Raw genomic sequence first — 1,984 nt, forward strand, 5'->3', positions numbered from 1 at the left:
GAAGTGCTGGGTGGTCCACATTTTAAGTCCAAAGAGGCCAACAATCAGACCAAGCCTATCCACAGGGCTTACTGAGTGGTGCCTATTGAAAACTTTCCCTTTTCCTCATCCTCCTCCCCAACAACCCCCTCCCCCCAATAGGGAAGGAGGTCAGCAGCCTTTGCGAGCTCAGTGCTTGTGGGGAGAAGCTATTCTCTTAAAAGGCGGGTGGTGCCTTCCCTCCGTGAAGCCAAGTTGGGGACTTCAAGAAAACCCCTAAGCGGGGTGTCTGAAAAGAGGAGAGTGGAGTCCTTTTCCACCTGATTGTTTGCTGAGCTGCAGAAACCACTTGCCTCCTGAGTTTTTTCTGGAGCAAGTGCGCTGGTGGGGATGAGGTGGTTTTCTGGAGCAAGTGGGCTGGTGGGGATGAGGTAGCTCAGGGCCAGGCCGGCCCAGAAACTTCGGAGGTCGGTCCGGCTGGGTCTTCTGAGTCTCTAACCCGGGTGCACTCAGGGAGGGTGCACTCAGGCTAACCCTGGTGATGCTCCCTCTGACACCCTGGTCTCCCCGAACACCTTCCCCAGTCCCGACAAGTAGTGGGGTATCTTGAGCCAGAATTCTCCCAGAGAGGTCTTATGCCCAGTGTGGCTCTGAGCCGACCTCTGTGGGGCCACCGGCCTGCCCTGCTGAAGAGCAAGGCATCCTCAACAGGAGGCCTGACTCAGGGCTTGGACCAGACCCGCCTCCACCCGCGGAGATGGCCCCAGGCCGCGTGTTGTTGTCGGGCAGGGAAGCGCCATCCCTCATCCGCCCGCAACAAGGCCTTTTGGAACGGGGTCCAGTCCGCTCCACAGAACTTTCCCGCACTCATCAGGTGTACTTCGGCCACCCGAAGTTAGAACGTGGTAGTATACCCTTAGATATCGCTAGATGGCGACCCTGCGTTAAGAGAAAGGGAAACATCGCTGGCAACAGCGCCGCTCACGGCCTGCTTGCCTCTCCTCAGAGGCGGGGTCCCTGGAGGGAATCGAGACGGTAGACGGTGCAGGAGGAAGGTGCTGGCTTTCGGGTTCGCCCGGGGACTCCGGGGGCCTGGCTCCTGGGGGCAATTCCTCCCCCAGACGCCCCGGGAGCGGGTGCTGTCCTTCCCCAGGAGCGCGTCCAAACGCCAGCCCAGCTTCCCGCGGCTCCGGAGCTGTGCGCACTCGCGGAGTGGCTCCTCGCGTTACCCGCTGGGGACCGGTTTTGCCCCTAAAGGCTGTTTTCAGGTGAAGCCCATCTCAGGGCAAGGACGTGAGCCCTGCGAGGGGGGAGAGAACACTCTCAGCTGAGCACCGGCCTCCAAGGCACAGGCTCAAGGCCACGGCCAAGGTGGCGCCCGCGCACCGCAGCAAGGTCAGACCCCGGGCGGGTTCCTAGAAAAACCAGAGTGGATCTGTGTGCTCGCAACTGTACAATTTAAATAACAACAACAACAACAACAACGGGCTTCCCAGGTGGTGCTAGTGGTAAAAAAAACCCACCTGCCGATGCAGGAGATATAAGAGATGCAGGTTCGATTCCTGGGTGGGGAAGATCCCCTGGAGGAGGGCTTGGCAACCCACTCTAGTATTCTTGCCTGGCGAATCCCATGGACAGGGGGGCCTGGTGGGCTACGGTCCGTAGGGTCGCAAAGGGTCGGACACAACTGAAGCGACTTCGCCAAAACAAACAACAGCAACAATAATGAAAGCTCTGCAGTGTTTGGAAGCTTGTGGAATTGGTCTGAGGGTCCTCAGTTGTGTCCGACTCTTTGTGACCCCATGGACTGTAGCCCCGGTTCCTCTGTCCATGGGATTTCCCAGGCAAGACTCCTGGGATGGGTTGCCATTTCCTCCTCCAGGGAATCTTCCCCACTCAGGGATTGAACCTGCGTTTGCTGCATTGCAGGTGGATTCTTTACCAGTGAGCCACAAGGACGCTGTCTGGGCACATTTGAAAAGTGGCAACTGGAGGCCGCTTTCGA

At 58.6% G+C, this 1,984-nt stretch overlaps 1 protein-coding gene across 1 annotated transcript in view; it reads left to right on the forward strand.

The window, feature by feature from the left end:
• The first annotated feature begins 736 nt into the window (after positions 1–736).
• The window catches only part of CLEC2L (C-type lectin domain family 2, member L), a 30,935-nt gene continuing 29,687 nt past the window's right edge, over positions 737–1,984 (forward strand). Inside the window, exons 1-2 of the mRNA XM_010855022.1 lie at positions 737–873; positions 986–1,247. Of these exons, the coding sequence (XP_010853324.1) occupies positions 737–873; positions 986–1,247 (399 nt within the window). The remainder of the gene's footprint in view (positions 874–985; positions 1,248–1,984) is intronic.

This window comes from Bison bison, unplaced genomic scaffold (genome assembly GCF_000754665.1).
Source record: "Bison bison bison isolate TAMUID 2011002044 unplaced genomic scaffold, Bison_UMD1.0 scf7180017864352, whole genome shotgun sequence".
Taxonomy (NCBI): Eukaryota; Metazoa; Chordata; class Mammalia; order Artiodactyla; family Bovidae; genus Bison; species Bison bison.